The sequence below is a fragment of the Triplophysa rosa genome, linkage group LG9 (assembly GCF_024868665.1).
Source record: "Triplophysa rosa linkage group LG9, Trosa_1v2, whole genome shotgun sequence".
NCBI lineage: Eukaryota > Metazoa > Chordata > Actinopteri > Cypriniformes > Nemacheilidae > Triplophysa > Triplophysa rosa.
The window spans coordinates 25981455-26007763 of record NC_079898.1 but is presented as its reverse complement, the minus strand read 5'-3'; the positions used below and the strand labels follow the sequence as shown (position 1 = coordinate 26007763).

Here is a 26309-nt window from a genome sequence, read left to right as displayed (position 1 = left end):
TATACGGTGTAAGTGTTTCAGCATGTCTTAACGGCCTTTGTTGATATTCTTCACCCTTCCGTCAGAGTTTGTTTAATGGTGTTTACTAAGGAAAGCATCATTTATGATTCATTTACTGTACCAGAAGATGTTGGTATTGCTCGGATGTTGCTCTTTCATGGCTCAACATTTGATGGAGTTCTCAGCATGGGTTTCATTTATCAATTTAGTCTCAGATGTTTTTTCTAAAATGGCTTAAAGACGTAAATATGAGTAATAAGAGGATGGAGGTGTAAAGTGAATGTAGATTGTACAGTAGAGGTTAAAATAATCTGGATTGGAGTAAATTTAATGAAACGTTTGAGTTGATATTGAGATCTTCAGTAATATTGACTTTTGATTGCAGACGTGACCAATCTGAGCTCAGTTTGACACATTGTTGACATCTCTTCTCAAACTCTAATGACATTTGTGCCTCTTTATATCAGGAGATATATCTAAAATTTCAATTTGCTCTCCATTTAATCTCATCGACGTGAGATCCTGTGGAGGGATCTGGGATGTGTCTAGAAAACTTTATATGTGGGCCAGTAAACCTATTGACACAACTACACAGAATACCATAACCACACCCTGGCAACGTCACAGCAACCTGCTAAAACATCTCTGAACACCCTTGCACCCTTACAGTTCTGTCAGATGTCATTAATGGCACAATAAATACGACACTTTTAATTTAGGTTTAATTGAATTTCTTTATCTGTATCTCAGCAGAAATACATCAACATGAGAAACCCAATGATGTTAAAGTTTTTCGTTTTTACTCCGTCTATCTCTCCTACTTCTATGTTTATTCTCCTGCCCCCTCCCTCTCTCTCTCATACACTTTCCTTATCTCTGGGGTTTTTTTTTTGATCAATCAATGTCTCCTTTTCACATAGTTAATTTATTTTATCTTAGCTGTAGAGAGAAAGAGACAGACAGACAGGAGAAAGAGAGGTCTGACATACCTCAGGCTCTTCGTTGGACAGAAGGCTATTGAGCAAAACATGTCCAAACACATTTCAAGCGTAAACACTGAACAGATAAGCGAGTGTTTCTCAAACAGAACAATGAGGGGGTTTCACTGTGCGAGGTTATTAAAGTCATCATACGCAAGATCAGTCTTTCATCTGCGCTGTGGAATACTCCAGGAGGATCTGAGGTGTCAGGACGATAAATTAACTCTTTGTCAGGTGATGTGAAAGGCGATTGCCGGTTTAGTGAGTCACGCAGGATGTCTTCGTGACATATGAAGCGATCGCAGGAGATGAATGATTCTCAATCTCTACACAGGTAGTTGATATAACAGGTTAAAGTTTAAATAAGTTTAGTTTTTTTATTTAGATGTTAACGGCTCACTAAGCTTTCTGCAATTTTAGGAATAGTTTACCCAGTAATAAATATTCTCATGTCAAACCTGTATAATGTTTTTTTCTTCTGCAGAACACCAAAGAAGATTTTATGAAGAACGTTGATAACCAAACAACATTGAACCCCATTGACCTCCATTGTATGAACACAAAACCACAGAGACATTTCTCAAAATATCTTCTTTTGTGTTCCACAGGAGTCGTATACAGGTTTTGAACAACATGATGACAGAATTTACATTTTTAGAAGAACCATCCCTTTAATTGAGATTCATTGGTCAAAAAATTAGAAAACACAAAATTAAAGATGAATTTGATTGCATTGTTGCGATAACATTCTTCTGATCACATTAACCTTTAAGTAAAAGGCTGATATTGTGATAGCCCTAGTTTGGAAAACTATGGTGCCGAGTAAACAGTTTTGCAGTTCGCTTTAAAAGTTGTACGGGTTTCCTGTAGAGGGCTTAAAGGGATTGTTCATCCAAAAATAAAAATTCTGTCATCATTTACTCACCTTCAAGTTGTTACAAATCTGTATAAATTTATTTTATACTTTATAGTTTTTGGCCACCATTAACCACCATAGTAGGAAAAATGACAATGGAAGTCAAATGTGCCCCAAAACTGTTTGCTTTCCAACATTCTTCAAAATATATTCTTTTGTCTTCAACAGAACAAATACATTTTATTGAGCAATTTTTCTACTATGGTAGTCAAGGGGGTCCAAGAACTGTTTGTTTACAAGCATTCTTCCAAATATCTTTCTCCATATTCATCAGAACAAAGAAATTTATACAGATTTGAGGGTGATTAAATGAAGACAGAATTTTCATTTGGGTAAACCGTTCCTTTATGACCAGTTCTAGACAAAAATAAAGGTTAAGAGTTGTCCAAACCGAAAACCGCTTGAACGAACACATCTTAAAATACATCAGCGCTATTGTTTCCTCTTAAAATGCACAGAAGTAATGTTTATTGTAAGTCAATTTTGTAAAAACTACTTAAATGTTCTAATGTAACTAAGACCTAGTCCGGGAAACCACCCTGTAAAATATTAATCTTATAAATATTTAAGGGATAAAAATATATATAAATACAAAAAGTGTTTCTGCATTATCCATTTATGTCCACCAGAGGGGGTTGCAATAGACCAAGTAACAGTAACAAGAGTATGTTCAACAAATGTAGGTTTACATCTATGTGGTACACTATGTTTGTGAATTTACCCAATCTTGTTTACAGTAATGTCAACAAGTCGGTTTTTGCACACTTGTTCGATTGGACAAGCAGCAATCCAGGACTGTTTTTAAAAAACAAAAATGCAACTTTTCACTGCAGTTCAGATTTGTTTGCTACACACAGTAGAATATTAATACTACACAATTTGCAATTGTTAAAAAATATGATTGTTAAAAAGCAAAGAGTCAGTTACTCCATTAACTTGTTTTTATATAAATGTTGTATAAAGGCAGTGGTGTTGAATACTGAATATCAGCATAACCGTGAATAACAGCAGCTGGATTACAACAATGCTGATATTCAGTGCTGCTCTGTTTGCTCTTCTGGTTGTGTAATGCTTGTGCTGCATTAACCCTCATGTGATTGTGGTCTGCTTGTTTTGAAGCTTTTGGAGCTGTGCAGGTCAGTAAAAGATGATGCATTGAAGGTGGTCGCTGATTTCAACATCCCACCCTGCTGCATACAGGCCCCTATCGCAGGGGTCGCCAACCCCAGGGCAGAATGGGCCTTCTACGCACAGCCGCAGTACCCTGGCGGCACCCAACCTCAGTCTAAGCTCTGAGCCGGTGTGTCATCGCTGCCGCTGACTCTCGTCTTACTGGAACATGAAGAAACAATTGAGTGATTTCAGGTAGCTGCTGGCCTTAGCGGGTCAGAATTAATTGGAGGTCAGGATAGAAAATAGTCATTCTTATTTCCCTGATGTTACGTGATGAATTATCACGCTTTGTGCCAAGAGGAACAGTACTAACATGCTGGTAATGGAGAAAATTACATTTTGTGTATGAGAAAGGGAATGTGAATCAAGAACTTTATATATTTGCCTTCATTCGTGATTAATGTATGTTTCTAAAATGTATTGTAAATGAAGAATGGGATGCAGTGATTTCACTCCCCAAACCTGAATGAAAACTATCCAATGCACTGAAGTCCCAAATGACATGTTCAATGTATTTCGTATGGACCAAGATATTAATATTAACAAGATGCGTCACTGCCATTGCCGCCCAAGCGAAGCTTTGCGCATGCGTATTATCTGAAGCGACATGAAAAAGAATGTTTTTAAGCGCAATTTGATAATAGGAAACAAACGTTATGTGCCACTTAATTGGGATTTTAACAGGGGATTGTAGAAAAATCAGTATTCCCATTCACGTCTTGTTTGAATTACGTAATAATTTACCGTAAATGTCCGGAGGCGCGTTGCAAAGATGGCCGCCGAGTGCCACGACTTCCCTTAACGACCTTTGGTATGGACCAAATGTATAATCTTATTCATTGTGTATTTACGTATGACCTATTTAAGAATTTCATTTTTGATTTAACTTGAATAATGCAATCATAAAAAAAGGAACTGCATTATTTGTTTCTCTCACTGTTTTTGTTCAGCCTGCTTATATCCATTCACTTTGCACAAACAGACATTTATTCTTTTAATAAATTATTAATTTATTAAAAGAATACGGTTCAATTCAAGAAACGGTTCAGTTCTACAAACAAATCAAGTTGTTAAATGACACGTATAATGAACTGGATTCATTTAACCATATTCCTATTGGTTGAGTTAAGGTTTTTGTCACAGACTTATTGAATTACTACATATAGAGAATGAAATGCAGACAGAACTCTTATAGTAGCATATTACAACATATACAGAGAAAGGAGCTTAATAAGACTTATTGCAAAGTGAGAGCGAAATACATAACGTTTAAATGTACTACTGTACATCTGATTTGATAAGAGCCCATCCCGGTGGGGGCGGAGTCAGCGGGAACTCCACCTCGGGGGCGGGACTTAGCCAGCTGCTGCTCTGAGTATTGGCTTCAGTGAATAGAGTTCAGAAGAACAACTTGGTCTCTGTACACAAGCAGAAGCTATTGAGTGAGCCCAGCCGAGGAAGTACACTTTAGGAGCGATCGAGACAAAAGACACACTCCAAAACAATCCTGTGGACATCTCTCAAACGGGATCTCATGCGTGGGGTGCTGCACGGCAACGAAATGCATCAAGAGATTTAAAGACATCGATTTTCTTACATTGGAATTGTCCTTTTTACAAGCGAATCTTTTTAACATTTTTTAAAATCTTTTGGATATTTTAATTTACCCATTCTTTGTGCCGTTTTATCGCTACCATGATGCTTTAAAGCGTATGTGCCGCTGGGGATATGTCTGACGCGTTCAGGTGAGTTTATACGGGAGTATGCACCGGCTTTCTCTTGGACTTTCCAGTTTCTTTTTTACACAAGTCAACCACTCCACTTGTGAAGTATCGTGTTTTAAAGGACTGCGTTATAATAGCACGCGTGCCATTTGTCTAATGTGATCGCTGCGATCTAAAACACCAAAGAAAGAAATCTTAGCTGAGGTAAGTTTAGTTTTCAAGATTTGTGTGTCGAGTTGCACTTGCGTTGATACTTTATTCTAGCGATACGCGCAGAAGACAAAGTTACGCGCAGCGGCGAGTGAAAAAAACTAAATGCGCGTCGTGCGTCTCCGATCGCGCTCAGCCAAACAGCATCTCAAAAAGACAACAGAAGTTGAGATATACTAGGAGTCCACCACCCCCCTCAGTGGCCTAAAAGCTATAACATTTAAAAAGGCTGAATCATTTAACCGCGTTCTGAAAAGGATAAAGGCAGGCACCTGTTTTGCTTTGTTTTGTTTCCCGTTACCCACAGCGCTGGATTAGTCAAAATAGAGTATTACGATCAAACCCGCGTTTGTTGTTGTTGTTGTTTAAGTCCTATAGGTGTACACCCCACCTACGACGAACCAAATCCATAGTTGCTCTGCATTCATTTGCGTTTTCATTTAAAGAACACAACTCGAAAGGTTCGCAAAGACATTGCATGACTTGACGATGCGCTTTTTGTTGAACTGTCGTGTCTGATACTCGCTTAACTTTCGTCTATTGTCTGCTGTGCGCTTGCCGTCAGGAGGCGTCACCGCGCTCCTATTAATAGGAAACTTTGTTTTGGTGCCTGTGTTGTTCTTTGGCCGCCGCGCTCTCGGTCAAAAGAAATCGCCAAACTCGATTGCTGCACTGGTACAGATTAACGACAGTGAAGTTTGAATCAATAAAACCGAAGAAACGAGTTTGTGTCAAACTCCGCGCACCGGTATAATAGTGCGCGCTGACGGCAGTACTTCGCGTTTTGGACCGTGATATTTGATGACAAGTGCAGGCGCGACAAATGTAGTGGTACGTGACGCTATGACGGCATGACGGTAAGATGTTTCTGCTATTTTTACTGCGTTTGCGCGTTACGCTCAAAGTCTCTAAAGCCACTGACAGTGCATTCAAGCTATACATTTGATCAATATGTGTGTTTCCTGGGATTCGAATAAACGAACTTTCCGTTGCTAACGCAATTCGCTGCCAACTGAGCTACAGGAACACTGCTGTACGTTAAATTCACAGTTTGGGGTTTTATTTATATGTTCGACGTCGTGTTATGTCATCGTTGTGACGCGGTTTATATTTATACCCATGACCGGCGAGAACTCTGCATGTGTTTTCATTTTATTCAGCCGATCACGATAAACCACAGGGATGACTGCGTGACCTCGGTCGTTTTTATCCCGGACTGTGCGCTTAACTCCAGAGTGTTTTGCTCTCAGGGAGAAATAGGAAGTTGAAGTGGTGCTCGCTTGTGACGCACTTCACCGGCCCGCTCGTGCGCACGATATAAATCGCCGTGAACGAAAGCCCACTGAGCACGAAAAACACACAATTCCTCATCGAAGCGTTTGCCAAGACAGTAATGAGTGTTTTATTTGTCCCGCAGAGAGCAAACGCCGGCCATCGACTCGGCCTCCTTATCGGAGACGCAGGGACGCGGAGAGAGCGCAGCCGGCAGAGACTCGCGCTCCGAGCACTTTCCCTTCCCGCAGCCGAGCGATGGGGACCCGTTAAGGGGAGGGATTTCCATGTCAAATAGTCCTCTTGGTTACCAGTTGAGGTCACCGATGTCCCGAACCTTCTCCAGGTCGTCTAGTGGCTATTTTTCCGTCGACAGCGATTCTGTGCCAAGTTCCCCTCTAATGCCCAATATTTCCGAAGCGCAAGGCAGCCAAAATGATGGTAAGATCCCCCGGAGACCAAATCGGCACAATTGTTGTGGTGTGTAAGAGCAGCGCGAGGAACGGGAAGGGGTTAGTTTAATAATGGATTGTTTTAAATCAGATGACCAAGACAGAGAGGTGCACCCTTCTGACCGTATAGTACACTCTTAGAAATAAAGGTTCTTGCCAGCATTTAATTATTTACCTTTAGTCTGAAGTAACTGTTGTGCATTTCTCTTGTGGATTTGTATGGAGCTTAACCTTTATTTTTAAGAACGTGGTCTTGACCCGAGTCGATATGCACATAACTTTGCTTCCCATATTTCACATCACAAAAACATTGCATGCTTTACGCATCCTTTAACGCGATCGTGCTCGTTAAACTTCAAAACGCACTTCATGAATCCCCATTGGGATGATTAGGATGTTGGGCATACACAATGCAATAGACAGACACAAAACAGATGAAGATTTGCATGCAAATATTAACATAATTACAACTCACTCATATGCCTGTCGACCATGTAAGTGCTTTGGATGTTTTGCTTGGCCTTCGGTTTTTAACATTAGCACCGTGACAAGTGTAGTGTTTTGATGCTTGGCAGCGCGCTCTCCTCGGTAATCTCTTCCAGAGCGCATGGTCTTTTCATTTAGAGGCAGCCCGAAGCCAAATCGACTCATTTGTCTTTGTGTCAGCTACTCTTAATGGAATATGCTGTATTTCTTTTCTGTCCACATCAAATTACGTTCACTACCTTACGAGTGCATGTGTGTTTTGAAGTATATCCGGAGCATGATTTGGTTTGCATGTTTGTTTGGGTGGTTTGCTCCATTCACAACCCAAATACAAATGTGTGACCCATCTTCTCATAATGCCTCTGATGGAGTGGGCTGATTTGCTTGTTGTCTTGTTGTTTACCTGCACTGTGATCGGCCTCCAGAAAGCAGTCGGGCGGCCTCAGTGCACCCAGTCAAAATAGACCGGCCCTTCTTTTGTAAAGGCTAGACACGAGATCCAACCATCTCTGTTTTCCCTATTGAGAGGCAGGAGATATGAGATGGCGATAATTGTCTTCCTGTAGCGCCTCACAATCGCAGCGTCTCTGAAAACCTGCTCTTAATGGCAAAGAGAAACAACAATAACTTATCAGGGCCCTCATCTGTTGCTTCCTCGACAGGAGCGCTGCCCACGCCAGCAGACGCTTGTTTATACCTTTTTAGCTGCTGCATTGTGTTGACATGAGCTCTTGGATTTACACGCATGAACTTTGTGCCCCCTTGTATGCACTAAAGTTTGTTTCAGTGTTTGTGAAGCAGACTGTGCTGTGTTTAGTATTTTGACAAATGAGGCTTAACAAAACCTGGACTCAATAGACGTTCATGAGGCCGCTGCAATATTGACAACATCAAAATCTCGACAACATCAAAAAAGTCCTTGAGGCTTTTTTGCGATGCCATTTCTGACAGCGGCTTGTCACGGTACGAGTCGAGGTGAAAGTGTTGACTAAAACGCAGAGTGATATCTGCAATATTGTCTGGTTGAAATCGAACGGTTCAAGCGCAGTTGTGAAAGGAGATGAATATCCAATCGTCCAAATATGATTGAGCATGAGAAATAACAGTAAAACAGTTTCTCACTTGAGTCATAGCACGAGATCAATCTGAGTTCAGCTTGAATTTGGGTGATATTAACGCTTAGCCCCAGAATAACCTTAGTCGATCGACAACTGTATTACTGCTGACAAAGAGACTCGTTTCAAGACTGTTGACAAAGGTTTTTGCACGCCAATGGCCGTGGAAAACCAAACCAAAACTTTGCAGAGGTGTTTTTTTTACTTCAGAGAACTAACCTCAAGTCTGTTTAGTTTTGTGATAGCAAATAGAAAATCCACTGCTCATTTCAAAGTGTGTTGACGTATCTCTTATCAGCGCTCGGCTCTAAATGCACACTTTTAGTGGTCGGACACTTTTGTTTCTATTGTGTTTGTGCCAACACGAGCGCGTTGATGGTGATGTGGAGTAGTATTTTCTTCTGCAAAATCAAATGTGCAATGTTTGCTTTTGTACTGCACGTTCCTTGTCTTATTATTCACAATTTAACGCTGCATGTGTTCCAAATAAAATTACATTTTCATCAAAATGTACTAACTTCTGTCTTGATGTGAGATATCACGAATGCACTAATGTATTTCACCTCTCCAACACTTTGCTGCTATTCAGGGGTTTTCTTTTCACAGTCCGGTCACTTCTGTTGATAAACCCAAAGCTTTTGTTAAAGTCACCATGAAATCAAACAGGAAAATTCTAAGTGTTTTACACAGTGTAGCAGTGATTATTATAGATGATTTATCCGTGCACCATCATTTTTTTTTTATTCATTTGCACTTGTAATTTTTAATCAAAAACATGAAGCTCCTCTCCCCCTCTCAACAACAACTCTTCACCACATGACGTAAGCAACAAAAAAGAGGTACTGTAGGACTATAATGACTGTCCAATGGCCACGCATTTTTAGCCCTCCCCTCCAGGCCCAACTTACAACAAACCAATCCGAAAGGGAAGGGCACAATATAGCCCCACCCTACATTTTTTTCTCATTTCAGAAGCCGTTTCACTCGGATATACGTCACGATATGAAAAAGAAGTCAATCGCAACTTCCGTTTCATGGTGACTTTAAATATCATGTTTTTCTATTTCTATGCAAAGCAAATGTGTTTCAAATCAAACAAACCTTTCATTAAATGATAGTATTGTAAAGCACTTTTGCATTATTTGATATGTATCATTTCAACCGAAATGTTTAAAAAATGTTAATATCACGTACTTGTTTTGCATTCACTTTTACAACTTTTATTTCATCTTTCACAGAAGTATGGTTTGCCGACATTAGCCACCAGCACGGGCAGATGGCAGCACCTGTAGCCATGCGACACGAAGAGATACTGGTCGCTCGGGAGCTGCGACGCATCGGGGACGATTTCAACCGCCTGTACTTTCATGAGGTGAGTTGTGTGTGTATGCGTGTCAGACCAAAGGTTCCAGCTCAGGAGATCTAGCATGATAAAATATTTTACACTGTAGAACAACGGCTTTTTTTGTCTGTCTGAGGTAGTCACCTTGAATTTGCCTTCAGATGCCACCCCTTCTCATATCAGCGTGTATATCAGGTTCATGGGTCTCTGCAGATCAGGGCTTTAATGAGGGATGTGTTTACTGCGGTAAAAGGACTTGATTTACATAACTTGTGTTTCTAAAAGTTGCATCAGTCCTGCAGCAGTCAAAAAAAAAGGTTCTTTATAAAGGATGATAGCACTAATACAGTGTTAGGAAAACAAATGGTTTTATTACAGTAAAAGTGAAGTAACCATGTTTTTGTAGATTGATGATCATTTGTTTTACCATATTTATATCATAGGTAAACGATGCTTACTATAGTGATACCAAAGTAAATTTCTGGTTACTATGGATTTCCTAAAAAACAAAACTTTATTTACTATAGACCATTTCATCGGACACGAGCGCTGGGACTGCAGTTAACTTCCGATCTGTTTGACTAGTGTCTAATAATATAGCCATTTTAATTTAATTTATGTTAATATTCATTTATATTATTATTTTATTTATAATAATTGTATTTAACAAAATGAACATACAACACAATTCAACAAAATTCAGTATTTTATTTAAGTCTCCATGAACTGTAATCTGCGATTGTTTTTACTTCCGTATTCTGACGTGTTTCCGAGTGAAACAGAATTTAAAATAAGAAAAAGTGTGGGCGTGGCCTGTTTTTCACTGCGATTTGATTGGATGTATAAAAACTGCCGTTGCATTTTGAAATGGAACTGGGAGCAGATTGACAGTTAAAGGGGAGGAGTTAACGGATGCTCCGCCCAAGCCGTATAGCATACGTCATTTAAGATGGACAGTCAGTACAGGACGGAAGTGCATTTTCAGATTTTAGTTAAAGATTATGAGGGCACACAAATTTTAAAAAGAGAATGATCCACATTGGTAAGCTACAATAAACGCTGCAATATTTCATGAAAAAAACTGTAATTGTAATTTTTTATTTCACTGGGACTTTAAATAAACAATTTGTTGAATGGGTCCTGTTTGGTTGCATTTAAAGAAACCGTATGGTACATTGACATCTAGCGGTTTAGCTTGGTATCGCAGTCTAAAGTCAAAATATTGGAGAGACAAGTTTAGCCAAGTAACGGTTCTTCTCGGGTTCTTATCAGAAATAATCGACAGGCACTCTATTGTTTGCGAATGTGTACCGGAAGTTAAGGGCAATCCACGAACGTGCACATGCGCAGTAACGTTTGTTTATGTTTTCACTTTGAAACCGTCTATAGATACCAAGCTCAACCGCTAGATGTCAACATACCATACGGTTTCTTTAAATGCGACCAAACAGGACCCATTCCACAAATGTTTTATTTAATAAAATGAACATACAACATTATACAGTAAAATAATCATTTAAATTAAATATAAATAGTTTTATTATTAGACACTAGCCAAGCACAAACCGAAAGTTAACTGGGGGTCAGGCGTGCGCGCGCGTCCGATAAAACGGTCTATAGTTAAACCGTGGTTCATTTTTTAGGACACATTATCCTAGTAATGGGTAGGGATGCCTGATACCAAGCTCATGTACTCGTACTCGTACTCGTAATGACACACCGATACCAAAGACCGATACCGCACGTGACATACATAGAGCCCTATGATTTGCGGAAAAGGCGGACGGAATCGAGGAATCCAGGCATTTCCTAACAAGAAATTAGCTAACGAACAGCTAACGTAACAGTTAACGAAATATTCAGATACTGTTTAAATATGTATTCTGCTTGTTTTGCGTTACCGTGTGTGAAACAGTGGTGCGGTTGCGTGTACTGAACGCATTGTGCTTGTGGAGCTTTCAACGCCAGCGTTTCACTGCACGAGGACACGAACACATAAACAAACACCATTTGTGGCGATCCGTCAAAATAAAAGTCCGGTTAACTTAAACAAACGCTCTTTGCGGCGTCCCGTCAAAATAAAAGTCCGGTTGACTTGAACAAGTTATAATACACTCACATTTTACCACACCACCCCCCCCCCTTAAATTTTAATAATTTGACCACAGAGTATATTGTTTTCTTTAGTAAACTGAAGTAAATGTAAAATTGAAGTGAAGTAAAATTGTGCTACTTATCATAAAAATAGAACTTGATTAAAAAATAGTACTTAAATTTAAGTAGACCTAAAAACAAAAGAAAAAAAGAAAATGTACCAGTAAGATACTGGTTTATTAACATTATTGTACATTATACAGGCATCGGTTATAGGTATCGGCGAGTACCAGGAAAAAAAAATCGGTCTTTAAAAAATGGTATCGTTGCATCCCTAGTAATGGGTAATAAAGATATGCTGTAATGACAATATGACCCGCGGCCTACATATGAAATGAACGATGTCTGCATAGTTAAAGAGCTTAATGACTCAAGTTACCATATTTATCAGTTGCTTTTGTCTTATGTTTACAGTATAATAGCACGGTATGTCCACCTTTGATTATTGATACGAGTGTACAGACACGTTTTCCGTGAACGCTCCATCTGTTTGGTGATGTTGTGTGTTCTGACAAGATTCTGTTACTGTATTGGCTCAATCTGTGGTAGTTAATACTCATCCGAGGCGAATTACGTGTCTCTCGCCTCGTTGACTCCAGTACAGAGCTATGCTTCCTGCTCGGGCTCCAGTCCAACTGGACGAGGTTCTGGCAGTATTTGTCTTGTAGTATTTGTTTTTATTATGGTGAGTCAGAGGTTTGCCTTAACTCCAGCTTTTGAATTGGCTCGGTTTATATTTAGAAACTGGCAATTTGTTGTCTCTTTGCGGATATTTAGTTCGTATGACTTTGGGAGAATGTTTTCTTCTCGTCATTCTCTGTGTGGGGGTGTATACAGACGCAGGTTTAACCGAGACTGTCTGTGTGCTCAGCATGCAAATAGCACCTTATCTAGCAGGCTATCACTGTTTGATTTTATTGCTGCGTAAAATTACCTGAGTCATTGTTTAAATGAACAAGGCCTGAAAGCTCTTGAAAGATATACCTGCAGGCAAGAGTCCAGACGTGCTCATAAACCGCTCCAAACGTATTTGCTCTTTCTGAGGCGAGCAGCGTTGTCAATATTACTCTCACATATGCGTGCTGTGCGGGATGTTTAACGTTTGGCACGTAATTCCTCCGCCGATGTTTGTACTGTAGACATGAATGACATTTCACTTGATACTTTAATATTTCAGTTCATTAAATTGTGGGTGAAATGAACCCATATTAGCCATGTTTAGGAACTAATGATATTAAATATGTGTAACTAAGTTTAACTGGTTATCTCTGTGTTCGTGACGTAGTATCTTTCTAGAACAGCAGATAAGTGTGTTGTCAGATATAAGGAGCATTGTTATAGAATGCCGGATGACTCACTTACCGTGAACGAGTGAACCTGATGTGTGCTGGAATGATTAGTTGTTGCTGGATGTCTCGTGTTTGACTGGTTCTCCAGACACGCCCTGAGCACCTTAACAGTCCGACGGGGGGATATTCAGTTGTCAGATCTCATGTACAACAGCTATATGATATCAACTGTTTTACATGTCAATGGAAATAACAACTGTTCCGTCTTGGAGCAATGTTTAAAAGAGGATATGTGATTTATTTTAATAGGCTTAAGGGGTCTTCACGCTAACCATGCAAATGTATTTTAGAAACCGCAAGAAACATGAGCAACAGAACTTAATGTCACACTGCTTCTTTTAAAAATATATATTCACACAAAGGTTTTGAGCCCATCCATATACTAGTGTACAAGTAAAACATTTAAAGGTGGGGTTAGTGTTTTAGAGTCGGGCCGAGTACCAAAACAAACTTGTAGCCAATCAGCAGTAAGGGGGGTGTCTGCTCATGTTGACGTAGGGAAGAGAGCAAGCGGGCATAAGAAACACTGTGGAGAGAACAATGTCATATTTACATTTAGTCATTTAGCGGAGGCTTTTATCCAAAGCGACTTACAGTTCAGGGAGCAATAAAGCGATGTCATACAGGAGCAATAGGGCTGTGTACGATTAATCGCGATTACCAATAAATCGTGCTGAAATCGAGCTGGCTCGATTATGCAAGGCATCGATAATTTTTTTATGCGTAGCTTATTGCTGCTCGATCTAAAAGCAGTGCGAGTTTGAGTCGCTTATAACGTGCAGTTAAAAAAGCAACACCCGTCAAACATGATCATTATGAATATACTTTATTATCACGAAAATACCTGAGGAGGCTTGAGTAACAGTGATAAAAAACATGTCCTTAGGCATTTCCTAGAACTACAGCTGCGTCTGAATTCGCTCACTTGTTCACTCATTCACTATTCCCTATATAGCGAATGCTAAATTGTGAATGAAAATGAGCGAACAATTTCAGACACTGACGTAATATATCCTGCGTCTGACAGTACTGACAGGACATTCGTCATAACGCTTATATTACACCTCTGTGGCTTTATGGATTGTTTTGTAAAATGGTAAAGTTCATTTTTATATTATTTGTCACCTTTATTGTATTCGTTTTTTAATAAAGAGAACAAAACAATTGTTTGCCACGTTTATTTACTATTATTTTAACAATATTACGTAATTTTATTAAACGTAATAAATGTAAAACACTGCGATATATAACATTCATTTAATCTGTTTATTCTCAAAAAGTAGAAAATAACTGTCAACAAACAAACACAAGTGTATAAACGTACATTCGTGGCATTAACGGTCACCTCCAGCTGATTCTAATCAGACAGTTGATTCGCGTTGTATCATGGGAAATATGAATGAGCGAGTGTACATCGAATGTACACTCAAAATCAGAATGCATTGTGGGTAAAAAGTAGTGAATAAATATAGGGAATGAGTTGTTTACTCAGAATTCGGACAACAATACAAAATGGCGGACACCCAATATAGTGCACTATATAGGAGATAGGGTGAGAATTCAGACACAGCTTACGTGTGTTATGGTCTTCTTCTGCAGCGCGTATTTGGAGTTTCTGCACAAGAGCGCCCTCTGGCTTTCGGGTGCAGCAGCATTTTACTGTACTTCACTCACAAGCTGTGCATCAGTTGCGTGATATACAGTATATTTCGGTTAATCGTGCACAGCCCTAAGGAGCAATGTCTTATTTATTACATAAAAGTAAAGGGTCTGTGGATTTTAAGTATGAAAAGTAGGATCAAGGTCAGGCAGGAGCTAGGACCCACGTTAATATTATAAACACTTTCCCACGGAGACGCGTTAGGACCCAGGAGAGAAAGATCGTCATTAGTTGCGTGGTCTAAGCTATAACAAAGCTAAGCATTTCATGCCTGCGTTGCACAGCACGTTTGAGGGCAGAGCAATGCAGGAAGGGGCGTGTTTCTTTTGCATAGTAGTGTGTTTTATATAAAAAAATAAATATATATATATATATATATATATTTAAAATCTGAAGTTTGTTTCTTATGTAAAAACAATATTGATGATGGGTTCATCCAAACTTTTTCAAAATAAATACGTTACTCTGCAGTTAAATGACATGTTTTGTTGACAAATATACTGTAAATGTGTCCTATGGTGTGACGGCAAAAATTGTTATGTCAAACCATAGGACACATGTGCGATGTATTTGTCAACTAACTCCCACATGCAAATAACTATCAACAGCAAGTAGCCAATCAGATTTCGAGTCTGTTAAACAACTAGACTACGGTGTTCTAACAAAGCGATAATCTTTTCGGTATGTCCCGCTGCAGCTATTTTCTCAATAGGTAAAGGGAAGAAATGACTTGAATGCACTTTAAGTCGCTTTGGATAAAAGCATCTGCTAGTTGTAAATGTGGGCCTTTAGTTTATAAGAACATTCAAAAAGAACAAGATTCACCCCCAAACCGCCCACTTCTGTTTAACAGCCCTGGTGGAGATACTAATAGGCAGAGGGGTCATTTTAAAACCGAGAAAAGGGGAATAAAGGAAAGGTTGCATGAGCTGTGTGTCTGGGACAGCTCAGTTTTATGATATTTACCCTGCGGTTAGACTCTGAGCTCTAATTATGCGCTGGGTCCCTCTCTTCCGCGCCATGGAGACGCTCTCGAACCCTGTCAGAGTCTCGGTGAGGGTCAGAGGAGCTAGCTGGCCAACACTCCAAATGAAGGCCTTTGGCTCCTTGCTTTGTTTATTTCTCTTCTCGCGTGATGTCATTTCAGCGGTTTGTTTTGCACGGTGGACACGCGTGTGTTTATTTGCATCTTGTTTCTTTGGCCTGTGTGCAGTGAACTTGTAGTAACTGAATGCAAGTGCAACACAATGTTCACTCATTACGAAACGATATGTCTGCATATTGAGAAGTGAACGGTTACAAATGACTTTTGTTGCTGTATCTCAACCACTGATCTAGATAAATGACTGAATTGCACCTACAACGCTAAACCAACGGCAGGAGGTGAAGTCACCGGAAGCGATCGCGCTGCCATCTTGGTATGCCCAATTGACAGAGAGCGCCATTGACTTACAGTCAAAACGACGATTTAAATTAACCTGTTTTTAGCTTATTAGACGCGCGATAAGTTTTTAGTTCACATGTGTGTTTAAATTAATTGTTACTTCTGATGTTTTTTCCAATGTTTATGTTTATTTTGGGCAGAATAGCGACGTAAAGAAAGTACAGAAGGTGAGTGTGTATTGCACACTGTTGTAATGGCACGTGTAAATGTTTAGAAATAAAGCTTCATGACTTCAAGAACATATAAAGCCTGTATTTATCTGTTTTTAGATTTCAGAATAAGCACATTTATCGTATGTCGAGGTGTCTCGAAAATGAACTCACCGACTTTAAATAATTAACCATTTACATGCTTACGACATGTGCGTTGTAAGAGGTTACTGTTAGACTAAAAATGGGGACTGGTAAATTACTGTTTTATCACTATAGGCATACCTGTAGCTTCGGTGAAATGACGTCATGAGCAATCCAGTCGTTTATATAGATCAGTGATCTCAACAGGTTTATTGTGCCATGAAATTGGCAAAAAACCAGTTAAATGAGATATGCATATGTAATATATATTTGCTAATGTAATCTTGTTGTAATCAACATCAGATTATTCCAGAACATCACATAAATGATATCATCATAATGCTAAGGTGTTGTAGGCGGTTACCAAGACATTGCCATGTGGTTTTTGAGTTATTCTCTATAGTTTTTGGCAGGTTACTATGTGGTCACTAGGGTTTTCGGGGTGGTTTTAGGTGGTTGCTAGAGATTTTTCACCACCTTTCTTTGTACGCCACATGACTTGAGGTATCATTAATGTTTTTAGCGCACAAAGTAATGTGCCCAAAATTGAATGGGTTAGGGGTGCGTTGAAATCTCTTTAGCCACTAATAAAGAATAAATTGAGAGACTTGCCAGCGTTGTTTACGGGAAAACCCTGTGTTCACTTCAGTTTCTCTTAAAGAATTCACAAAAAGATTGATTTGGCGGAGACCGTATAATTGTCCTAGATGTGAGGTTTGTAAAGTAGTTTTCCTCTCCTCAGCACTTCTCCAGCGTTGGCTCAGGCTGCACCAGCGGCGATTGAGAAGCGCTGCTGCGACATGCTATCACTCTGTTAGTAAGCAGCGCGCTAATGCAGAGCAGATGTCTGGCCACAGAGCGCGCTTGTTGTTCCAGCCCTGCTAATATCTGCATCTCGCCTGCAAAATCGCACATGACGGACTTTTGTCAGCCCTGTGCATCAATGCGCTTTTGTTGCGTGCATTTTCCCTGGAGAAATGGAACAGTCTGGACCATTGTAGCCGATGCAGTTTCTATCGAGTCATGCGGCTACCTCTCAGGAGACGACTGCATGCGTTTCTGTCCTGACATGTTGCAAACTTACTGTTTCCCTGAGGGTTTGTGATTCATGATTGACGACCGGGCACAGAACCCTGTTTGGCAACGCTGAAATACATTGTTAGACACCTCGTGGCACACACGTTTATTTGGCTGATAGCAAAACAGCTGTTCATTCGATTCTAAAACTGTCTGAATGTGAAGTTGCTAAAACGATGCCTTTAACAGCTATTTGACTCAAAAGAAGATTTTTGTTGCCTCATTTTCTAGCAGCAATACCCAAAAGTGCTTTAGAAGTGAATAAGCTTCTTTGATCATTTGTGTGACTGAGATCTAATACTTCTAATTCCTCAGGTTCTCTTGCAAAACTTCTACATCTGCGTCATTTTTCTCCATTTTTATTGCATGCACTCATTCTCTGAATGAATTACGTCCCGTCATGCTACTTTCCAGTGTAACAGCAGGCTGACGTGCCGCTAATATGCTTGATTTTTGGTTTCTTCATGCACAGAGGGTGTTTTTCTATTTCGTGTGGGTGCGTGCCTGCGAGTCTGTCACATGCTATTCTTCCACGTAAACTGAAAGCACATGCACTTGTGTTGTATTACATTTATTTTTACCAGCTCTGGCAGCAGCGGAGCGGCCATCTGTGAATGCATTAGCAGCTCGGTACGTGCGCCCGGTCTGCGAGGATTGTTTTGCTATGCTTTGGCTTTGTTCAGCTGTGGCTGCTCTGTTTTTCTTGCATGTGGTTTTGCTCGCGTCTCTGCCACGCCAGACCCCATTGTCCTTGCGCAACAAGTCAAGGATGCCCCTCTCTTTTCCGTCTCGCTCGGTCTCTCTGATTTCTCCCTGTTGCGGTTCAGATAGGACCTTAGATTGCAACGTTTTTAAAGCTAGCGGTGATGAATTGATCCCAGATGCAGGAGACGAGCGTAAAACTGCGTCGAGTCAAACCAGGGCAGTAATCGTAAATAAGTCAGTCGGTGTTTGTCTGGACTCTGCGCAAGTTAAACGCGCTCGATTAGAGGGATGCGCCTGTTATTGCACTGCTATCTGCAGTTTCGTGCTGCTTTTAAAGATGCGCTCACCACATCATAACAATGAGCCTTTTAATGATCCGTCTTGGTCACGGGTGCAACTGCATCTTTGTCTGCATGTACATGGTTACGTAAACTAGGGCCAATAAATCAAGCCTCTATTTGGCCATTTTGTGATTATTGATGTGCCAAATTGCTTGCCAATGATAAACAGCCTGAAGTTAATGAACTACCCCAGCAAACAAAAATATGCTTTGCTAACATTTCATTAAGTTATGAAACATTATTACTGAATGTTTTATCCACCAACCAATTAAGAATAACATTTTAATACTAACGTTTTTAGAATACTTTGGAATGACGTATAGTTGATTAAATGCTTCTTCCAAGAAAGTTTTTTGATAACTTTAAGAGAACCTTTAGAAAAAGATTTCCTGTTAGCTGGGATTTGTTGTGTCAATGTATTAGATATATTAAGGTCTGTCATGACAACTCTCGGAGTGTTCAGCATAGTAGTGTGCATGACATATAATGTTTGGTCTTGGCGGAATAGATCTGCTACGCTGCTGCTGCTGTGGCGGAGCAAGTAAGGAGACTTGCTACTGCCAATATATCCACAACATGCTGCTGTGTGCATATAAGGAATGCTGCTGCTGCACATATAACATGAATAAACCCCCATCAAAGCAGGAGACATAGAAATGATCAATTCAAGCCGTGGACAGGAACATCCCCAAACAGATCTATCGCCAAGACGTGTACTGCTGCTGCCCCGAAGGACTATGTGAACCGCATGTACTATCTATGTGTGCCTGGGCTTTCATTCCGACCGGCTTAATGCTAATGACCTATGGGTTATGTGTGCCTGGGCTTTCCTCGCCAACCGGCTTAACACTAGTGGCTTATACTATGTGAGCCTTGGCTACCAAGCCAACTGGCTTAACACTGATGCCTATGACCATGAACCTTGGCTTTCATGCCGACCGGCTTAATTCTAATAGACGCGCACTAAGTGCAATTATTTAACAATATTACATTGCAGTCCAAAGATGAGACCCCAGCATCCACCCGAACAAATTATCAAGATAAGGTCATAGATACTTATCTCGACCATTGATTCAATGAAGCACATGCTTCTGCCATTGCACACACTTAGATACAATAGAATTACTCGCGGAGTATGGCGACCCCCGACGTAGTGGGGCGACTCTGTACAACGCTGGTTGAGCGGCCAATTATGACCTGATTCCAGTAAAAGAGTCAGCAATTGGAAAGATTCTTTGCAAGATGCATTTATGGACAGTCTTGGATGATATCTGCACCACTTATCCTTGGCAATGATATCTATATTACGATAGGTATAATAATGACCATAGCACACTGACAGTATACAGAAGATATACAATAAAACATTGACAATCAATCTGCGTCATTACTTAATAGGCATGGTGTAGTTGGGCAATAGCGAGTTAAAATGTACACACGTGTGACACTGCACGAGCTAATTATTTTGCGTATTCTCTCATGGCAATTTACGCCGCTACGGCACTCATTGCTCGCCAGTGGTAGTAGTAGTTAACAAATGCACGGATTTAGTTACGGGGAGGCATGAACGCATGATACGGGCATAGACGAGATGCAAAGATGAGCATTCATCAATTCTCTTCCTGTGCAACACTTATCAGTCCGTGTGGACGACAACTTACGCGCTGCCTCTGAAAACAACTGCTGCAACAATCAACTAGCCGAGATTTAAACGAAGAGCAGCAAGCTCATTGGCTGCTGATACGTAGGGAACCAATCACTTCACTGTGTAGTAGTTATTATGTCGGATAGGTTTAGACTTTAAGACTGCGCCATCTAGAGTTTCATGGCAGAACTATTCATATATCCCTTATGATGACTAATGTAAATTTATGTTCAAATCAACCTTTTCCTCCACATTTTGTCATTTGGCAAAGCTTTCTTGTGTAGAAACCCATGAATAGGGTTCACCTGAACCCAATGACCTCAGCAGTTGTTTTGTTGTGAAGGCATGATTTAACACTGACTCACATGCTCACAGACGTCATCTGCATGCATGCGGCGCCTGAGATGGCTCGTCTTTGTAGTGCGTTCAGTTTGAGTGCTGCAGTCCAACAGACTGGCGGTTTCTCTTCTGCACACACAAACAAACACACACACACACAGAGTGAAATCTTCCCTCTATTGGACTCCACTTCCTGCTCACCTGTTTCCTCTGACTGAACACACAATCCCTCCTTGGGCACGTTGTGATTTTTGGCACCACTTTTACTGAATCAAAACTCTTTTTTTCTCCACCTTCTGCATTTGTTTATAAAGAAATTGTTTTATAACCGAGGCTAATTGAGACCGCATGCTGCTCCCCGACGGAACCATGCGTTTCCCTCACAGCTTTAATTTGATTCCCACATGCACACCTGCTTTAATTCAAGGGCCATTTTTTTTCAAATACAGCATGTGTATGATAGGCAAGTGTATTTCATTGCATATCACAATTCACCCCAAAATTAAAAGAAATGATATTTTGCATTTTGAAATGTAATGACATCCAGCCCTTTTTCATTGTCTACAGTGAAACAATCACAATGTATTACAGTGCTGAAACTCTTTTGACCATTACAGCAAAACATCCTCTGGACTCAGCAAAGAGAAATTGGGAGGAAAATGCACTTAATTGTTCCACAATGCCAAACAACGTTATAGTCCTGTAAAATAGATTTTCTTTTTTACTGTTGGGGTGAATAATTTTTTCAGGAGGATTATATGCAGCCAATTGATTGTTTTCTAGATGGAGGTAACAGATTGTTATCCTGACGGTGAGGCGAGGTGGACGCCCAGGCCTGGCGTTTTTCACCCTCCCTTCATTCTCTACAGGAAAGGTTTTTTCTCTCCTCTTTATTCGGACTTCTAGAGTGTTTCCTCGCGAGTTCCTGCCAGTCTCCTGGGGGAAATGCCCCCGCTGCTTATCGCAGTCATTCAGCACGCCGGGTGAATGCAGCCCAGAGCTGCGGGCCAAAAAGAGGCCACCTGGTTCAGGTCAACTGATGCCAAGTCTCTGCGACTCAGAGCTCACCGGATGACCAGGCAGCTGCCAGTTCCTGTATTGCGTCTGTTGTACTTCTGACTCGCGTAAAGATCCCGCAAGTCCCTCAAAGCATCAAGGTGTCAGCGTGGTATTTCATGTGTCAACATGGTGCAGCGTCACAGTATAAGCCGAATGCCTTTGTTGGATTATGTGGGCGGCTCTTACCTGTAAAGATTTGTGTTTGTGTCTGTCTATCTAGAGATGACTTAGGCCCGATTCACATTTTGCGTCTAAAAGTGTGTCTCCATCTTCATTGATCTTGTCTATATTGGCTGGTTGGTTCTTGTCACATGACCTGCGGTGCGCTTGCGTCTTTCTGAAAAGTTGCGATTTCGATGCGGCGCCGACGCTCCTGGAAAAAAAAGAGCGTGACGCGTCACCCCCTATTTCTGCGCGGCTGCTGCGCGTCTACATGTAAAATAATGAATATGCGCGCGGAAAAGACGCGAAATGTGTATCGGGCCTAACCAGTGTTGGGTAAGTTACTCTGAAAAAGTAATTAATTACTAGTTACTAATTACACATTCAATAATGTAATTAGATTACTGTACAAGTTACTCTCTTCAAAAAGTATTTAATTACTTATTACAAATTACTTTCTATATCCTATCAACCTTGATTAGTTAAGGATAGACATGAAACACGGCTCTTTTAATTCATTCAAATAAATAATATAAAACTACATAAAGTATTATTATCAATTACAAATGTGAGAATTATACATTAAAGCACGGATTTTAAAGTTAGACTTTGAATTTTGATGTAAATTCCTCTTCTGCACACACACACGTATTACACAAAGTATTTAGTTTAATTACATCAGAAGTAACTGTAATTAAATTACAGAAAAACAAGAGTAATCCCTTACTTTACTTTTTCCAAGGGAAAAGTAATTAAATTACAGTAACTAATTACTTAGTAACTAGTTACACCCAACACTGGGCCTAACTTGTCACCTAACAACTGAGATTGGATAGGGAGTTGTTTTTTATTACACTCATGTTGTTTAAAACTTGAATATGACTCTTCTGTGGAACACAAAAGAAGATATTTTGAGAAATGTCTTAGTGGTTTTGTGTTCATACAATTGAAGCTAACGTGTTTGGTTTACCAACATTCTTCAAAATACCTTCCTTTGTGTTCTTTAAGTCGTAAATGATGAAAGCATGTTCATGTCTGACATCTCTGATTCAAACACTGTTTCTCTCTCTCCCAACAGGCAGGTGCGGGCAACAACAACGCCGCTCGGAACGAGCACGTCATCATCGTCTGGATGAACGACTTCATCGGACAGCTAATGCAGATTTTCCTGCGAAGGCGATGATTGACACATTCAACACCCAGTAGACATGTAGCAACAAACCAACCCCCCCTCCCCTCCGACTGTATATATGTACATAATAAGGGAAAACAGCAGTGCTGCTCTTCGAAACCTCTCCGGGTGTACCACGGTTTGGACCTGTCGACCCTCCCTAGGTCAACTCACAGCGAGTTTCCTGCGTTCATGTGGAAAGCTGAGCCATTAGATGCTGTGTTCACATGACTGACGTCGGCTCTTATCGACGAACCCTGAAGAGTGTGGAAAACGTGCCTTCATTGTCTGTTCGCCCCGTCACGTCTTTCGTTTTTGTCTTTTATCGTTTCCCATCTGTGCGTTTCTTCGCTCGCTTTACTTTATATTTATTTTCACTGTATTTAAGTTGTAAGTTTTGTGTATATTTTCATGATCGTGGACGTTAGTCGGTCGAGCGGTGAAGTTAGTAGTTCTGCCTGTCCCAGTTTGCACTTGCGTAGTCTGTACACATCATATGAAATAAATCATCCCATTACAGAGGTCAGACATAATCACATCTGTGATTGAAGACATGTGTAGGAATTTAAACAACATGTTATCACAAACTATTTGCGTGATGAATTTACCTTCTTTTGCCAATCTTTCATAGATTTTCACATTGGCTTCCAAACCAGACACAGATCTGCACTGGTTTCGTGTTTTTTCTTAGTTTGAAGGCAACTGAAGGAAGGTCCTTTCACACGACTCGACGAGCAGGTGAACTGCGGTTGTGGCTTGAATTGATACAGCGACAGCCGGAAGTGATGCAAAATCTCGCCTTAAAATTACAATAAATTAAACTAGCTAACGCCTACACCTACCCTAAACCTAACCTTACCATAATAATAAATAGTAATTAACTGTTGTCAGCGTGACATAAATTATGCGGTATTGAAGTGCGCATGCCCAGTGGAGGTAGCTGTATTCCTTCTAGCAACAACCGTGAACTGCTCGACGCCACAGCGTCACCTCAGCGCACTGAGCGCAATATAGAACGTGAAGCTTAGCTCGTGAATATTAATTACATGTCACGTCTGTCCATCTTATCTCCCTTACCAAAAGCAAGCGGAAATCGTTTACTAGGCGCTGGAGTTGAGGTGTGTTCGACAAAGTGCGCCGCTGCTCAAACCGTTCGGTTTATGATCCCAAAGTATCGCGAGAGCGTTTGAATAGCTGCACTTTTGTCTCGCTCTCGCGATTCTTTGGTTTCAGTCTGCGCAGTGCTTCCGCTGGGTCTTAAAGCCGCCATCTACGTCACCGCCTTCAATTATCTGCGTTTTTATGCAACCAAGCGAATTGAAAGTCGGAAAATATGATTCATATTTTGCATAAACGTTCCGAGTACTAAAGTTTCTGCCTTTGACATGTCTCACACTTTATTAACCATGTTTTTATTATAGTAAAAATGTAGAAACCATGTTTTTGGCAGATTTGTCACCATTTCTATTATGATGACCATAGTTTTACTACAAACACCATGTTTAAATGGTTACTGTACTAAGGCAATGGTAAATTTGTGGTTATTAACTATGGTTTTACCATAAATACCATGGTTAAACCATATTTACTGTAGTAAAGCCATGGTTACTTTTCATAAGGTATGTTTCTGTGTGAGCTGTGTCATAATAATAATAAGACTTTTATCTGTTCTCAGATACATTAACTTTGTACAAATGCTTTATTCTTTTGTAAAATCACCCTTTATTGTGACACTATATCTACATGCACTTGAGGCCTGCTGAGAGCCGTGTTGAAGCCTGCATCGTGTCGTGTGAAAGGTCTTCAGAAAGGTCTTGAGGAACAACAACAACTTAAGAATTCAATGTGAAGACATTATTTTACACAGAGAACAATTAATCAAATGAAATGGGACAGGCAAAGGTAGTAAGTTCATGTAATCACTGTTGACATTTTGTTACTTTGGACACATTGTACACATTCCAGATTAGATCTTTTGGTTTGTTGAAATGTTTTTATTTGGATTGTTTCCTTATTAGGGATGAGAAATAAGAACAAACGTGACATTTTGGGGATACGATTCATAATTCCATTAATGTTCCAGCTGCATGTTCTTTGGCCTAGGTTTGTTCGTCAAGATTAATTAGATTTTATAATTTAGTTGCTGTTGTAGACAGTTTTTTCCAGAATAGCTCAAAAGGAACTTCCAAATGGTTTTAAGTGCCTTGCCCAAGGGCCCTAAGGAAAATCAGGATTTTATATTCAGAAACTCTGGTTAGCACATTTTTATGACAATGAATTCAACCCCCTTGCCTATATCCACTTGTGTAGGTGGTGTTAAGGACCATTAGCACACATTGCAACCACTGTTTAACACCAGCCGTACACAAATCTCAAAAAAGTTTCCTTCAACAGGCCTCAGGGACCGTAGGAAAATACCTGTGGAGATTTCTTGAACAAACCCGTCTTCCAAACGTACTTCAGCTCATAGCATCTCACTTTGTGACTTTTCCTGTTTTTATTACCGTTAAACTCAGTATTTCATTACTCGATGCACAGGGCTCAGGATGAGCCGTCAAGTATGTTGGTTTAGAAATGTCACGTTTATGAGTAGCGAAGACTCAAGTAAATAAAGACTGATGTATTGACCATCTACCGTGAACGGTATTGCTAAATATTTAGAAAATCAAAATTTAGATAAAACGGTGTGTGTGTGTAAGGATTTGTCAGTTTGACGAAAGGCCCTGTGATATAATAGTGTGTGTTTTTATATGTATATCACTTACAATGTTTCACTTTGCCAAAATGATGGTTGTTTTGGTTTGTCTTAACGTTGCAAGTTTACCACTTGTCACCACCAAAGACCTCATGTTTCAATACTGTTGGTATCGTACATGCATTGATCTCATCTCCCATGTGTTCGGACGCTTTCCAACAGCGTTCTCATTCTGTACCCCTGTGATTCCCGAACAAACCTTTTTTCTGAGGGAAACCATGAATTTCAGGCCAACCTGCGTATTTCTCACTGGACCTCTGACTGAATCTCTTCAGTTTAGTTGCACTGAACGTCCGCTTTACCCGACCTGACGCCACCCAGGACCCAGTACATTTGTAGCAGATTGACAATTTTTGTTTGTTTGTTTGTTTGACGTTAAATGCATCTTTTTGTATTTTGCACTGAAATATTTCCGTGCTAATTTGTGCAATACTGCTGTAAATAAAGACGCTTTTTTCAACTTTCTAAATATGGGCTCGTCTCTG

General features: G+C 40.2%; 2 protein-coding genes across 3 annotated transcripts in view; both read left to right on the top strand.

Moving 5' to 3' along the window:
- The window catches only part of acoxl (acyl-CoA oxidase-like), a 31615-nt gene extending 27631 nt beyond the window's left edge, over positions 1-3984 (top strand). For both annotated transcript variants that reach the window (XM_057342977.1, XM_057342975.1), the window contains exon 19: positions 3016-3984. In XM_057342977.1, the coding sequence (XP_057198960.1) occupies positions 3016-3192 (177 nt within the window). In that variant the 3' untranslated portion in view covers positions 3193-3984. The remainder of the gene's footprint in view (positions 1-3015) is intronic.
- Positions 3985-4450: 466 nt separating this feature from the next.
- Positions 4451-26284, top strand: bcl2l11 (BCL2 like 11). Its single transcript, XM_057342978.1, has 4 exons — positions 4451-4814; positions 6421-6716; positions 9567-9700; positions 22977-26284. Exons 1-4 carry the CDS (start codon positions 4798-4800, stop codon positions 23079-23081), a joined length of 552 nt encoding a protein of 183 aa, XP_057198961.1. The 5' UTR covers positions 4451-4797; the 3' UTR covers positions 23082-26284.
- The last annotated feature ends 25 nt before the right edge of the window (positions 26285-26309 follow it).

What these genes read in the sequence shown, in the direction of transcription:
- bcl2l11 (XM_057342978.1), top strand. An exon ending in GCAAGGCAGCCAAAATGATG is followed by an intron (nt 6,717 to 9,566) that starts GTAAGATCCCCC and finishes CATCTTTCACAG; the next exon opens with AAGTATGGTTTGCCGACATT. An exon ending in ACCGCCTGTACTTTCATGAG is followed by an intron (nt 9,701 to 22,976) that starts GTGAGTTGTGTG and finishes CTCTCCCAACAG; the next exon opens with GCAGGTGCGGGCAACAACAA.